Consider the following 1,965-nt stretch of genomic DNA (forward strand, 5'->3'; position numbering starts at 1 on the left):
GAGTGCTGGGATTAAAGGCGTGCGCCACCACCGCCCGGCCCCAAGTTATTTTTAAGATTTTACTATTTATGCATATGCATGTGTGCAGGTATGTGCATGTGCACGCAGAATCCATGGAGACCAAAAGATGACATTGTATCTGTCCCCTAGAGGTGGCCTTACAGGTGCTTTGTGAGCCGCTTGGTGTGGGTACTGGATCCTCGGTCACGCGGCAGGTGCCCTCAATTACTGCTAGCTACAGAGCTATCTCATACATGTTCATTCAGATGTTGAAGGAAGTGACAGGACTTGAGACAGCGTCTAGGGTGCTGCACCTGATCCTGGGGTCACGCCAACGCCAGCTAGACCCTTCCACAAACCGCCGCCAGGGGGAGCGTGCGGGCCAGGAAGGAGGCGCTTCGCGCTTTGACCCTCTGCGCGGCCCGTCGCAGACGCAGGGCGGGAAAATCTGACTCGACCGCGGCCCGCCTGCCCGGGGAGCCCCGCAGCGATGGAGGAGACGGAGGCGGAGGAGGAGCGGCAGTTCTCTCACCGGCAGGTAGACAATAAACGGGGTCCCAGCAAGGCAGGACGACGAGTTCCTGTATTCCCGGCTGTCCCAGGGCTGGGAAGGTGGAATGTGGGCGCTCACGGAAGAAGGCGGCGCTTGGTTGGCAGAATGCTCGCTGAGCATGCGCTAAGCCGTAGGTTCGAGTCCCAGCCCGGCACAAACGGGCCTGGGGTGAACGACTGTGATCCTAGCACTGTGGGGTGGAGGCAGAAGCAAGTTTAAGGTTGTCTTCAGCGATTTACCGAGTTCAAGGCCAACCTGGAATACCAGTCCCGAAGGAGACTGGGGGTGGGGTGCGGTGAAGGGAGAGGGGCTGGCACTGTACTGCAGAAGCTGAGGCAGGAGAATTATGAGTTTCAGATCAGTTAGGTACCATGGGAGCCCCTGTCTCGAAAGCAAGAGAGGTTAGGGCGTCGGGGCTCAGGCCTTTTCTTCCAGCGCCCAGGAGGCAGAGCTAGCAGCTCTGAACTTTCGGCTCGCCTAGTCTGCCTAGGGAGAGCCTATCAAGGAGACACCAAGGGATGAAGAGCGAGACAGAAGCGTTGCCAGCCGAGTCATGGACACCCAAGTGCCCACAGTTGTTTTCTCTTGTTGACATCTTACTTTCTTTGTTTTCTTGTAGCAAGCGCCGTTCTCAGGTAGTTGGGCTCCTATTTAAGTGTTAAAGCCCCGACCCCGCTTAGAGATCAGCTGATCACCATTTTAGCCTGCTGGAGGCTCTAAGTTCAGATGAGGCCAGGCCCTCGCCTTTGATCCCAGCCGTGGGGAGGCAGAGGCAGGCGGCTCTCTTGAGTTCCAGGCCAGCCAGTGTTACAGCGGGACCCTGTCTAAGAAATAAAATAAAAATCCAGTGAAATGAACAGGTCAAGGTCAGGGTAGCATTGTTCACCTCTTCCCCATAGTTTATCACATTTCAGAAGTTCTCAGTGTCTGGAGACTGGTCCCCATTGTTCAGATCTCCTGCCTGTACCTCCCCCGTGCCGGCCGTCCGTCAGGCACTCAGTGCAGCCAGGCCTGGAACAGCCGTCACTTGAATGGAATTCCATTGTTGGCTGTACAGTCTGCAGTCTAGTGCCTCGCTTTGACCTGCAGGTTTACTTGTCTTCTTTCTTTATCTAGGATCAAGTCAAGAGTTACTCTTGTCTCCCAGGCCTTCACTTTCAATCTGTGACACCAGCAGGTGTGAAGAGAGCGATAACAGCCAGGGTGGGATGGGAGAGCAGGAGCTATGGGGTTTTTTGTTATTATTTTATTTATTTATTTTGATGGGGGTGCTGTCAGAAGTCGGGTTGTCAGGGTTAGCAACTCTTGTAGCCCAGGCTGGCCTCGAACTCACAGAGATCAGCCTGCCTTTGCCTCCCCACGGCTGGCATTAAAGGCCTGCGCCACCACTGCCTGGCTACAGCCCCCCCCCC

At 55.5% G+C, this 1,965-nt stretch overlaps 1 protein-coding gene across 1 annotated transcript in view; it reads left to right on the plus strand.

Annotated features, from left to right (window-relative positions):
• The first annotated feature begins 471 nt into the window (after nucleotides 1-471).
• The window catches only part of LOC101984179 (centromere protein S), a 10,142-nt gene continuing 8,648 nt past the window's right edge, over nucleotides 472-1,965 (plus strand). The window contains exon 1 of the mRNA XM_005353706.3: nucleotides 472-538. Coding sequence (XP_005353763.1) covers nucleotides 491-538 — 48 coding nt within the window. The 5' untranslated portion in view covers nucleotides 472-490. The remainder of the gene's footprint in view (nucleotides 539-1,965) is intronic.

This window comes from Microtus ochrogaster, chromosome 10 (genome assembly GCF_000317375.1).
Source record: "Microtus ochrogaster isolate Prairie Vole_2 chromosome 10, MicOch1.0, whole genome shotgun sequence".
Classification (NCBI taxonomy): Eukaryota; Metazoa; Chordata; class Mammalia; order Rodentia; family Cricetidae; genus Microtus; species Microtus ochrogaster.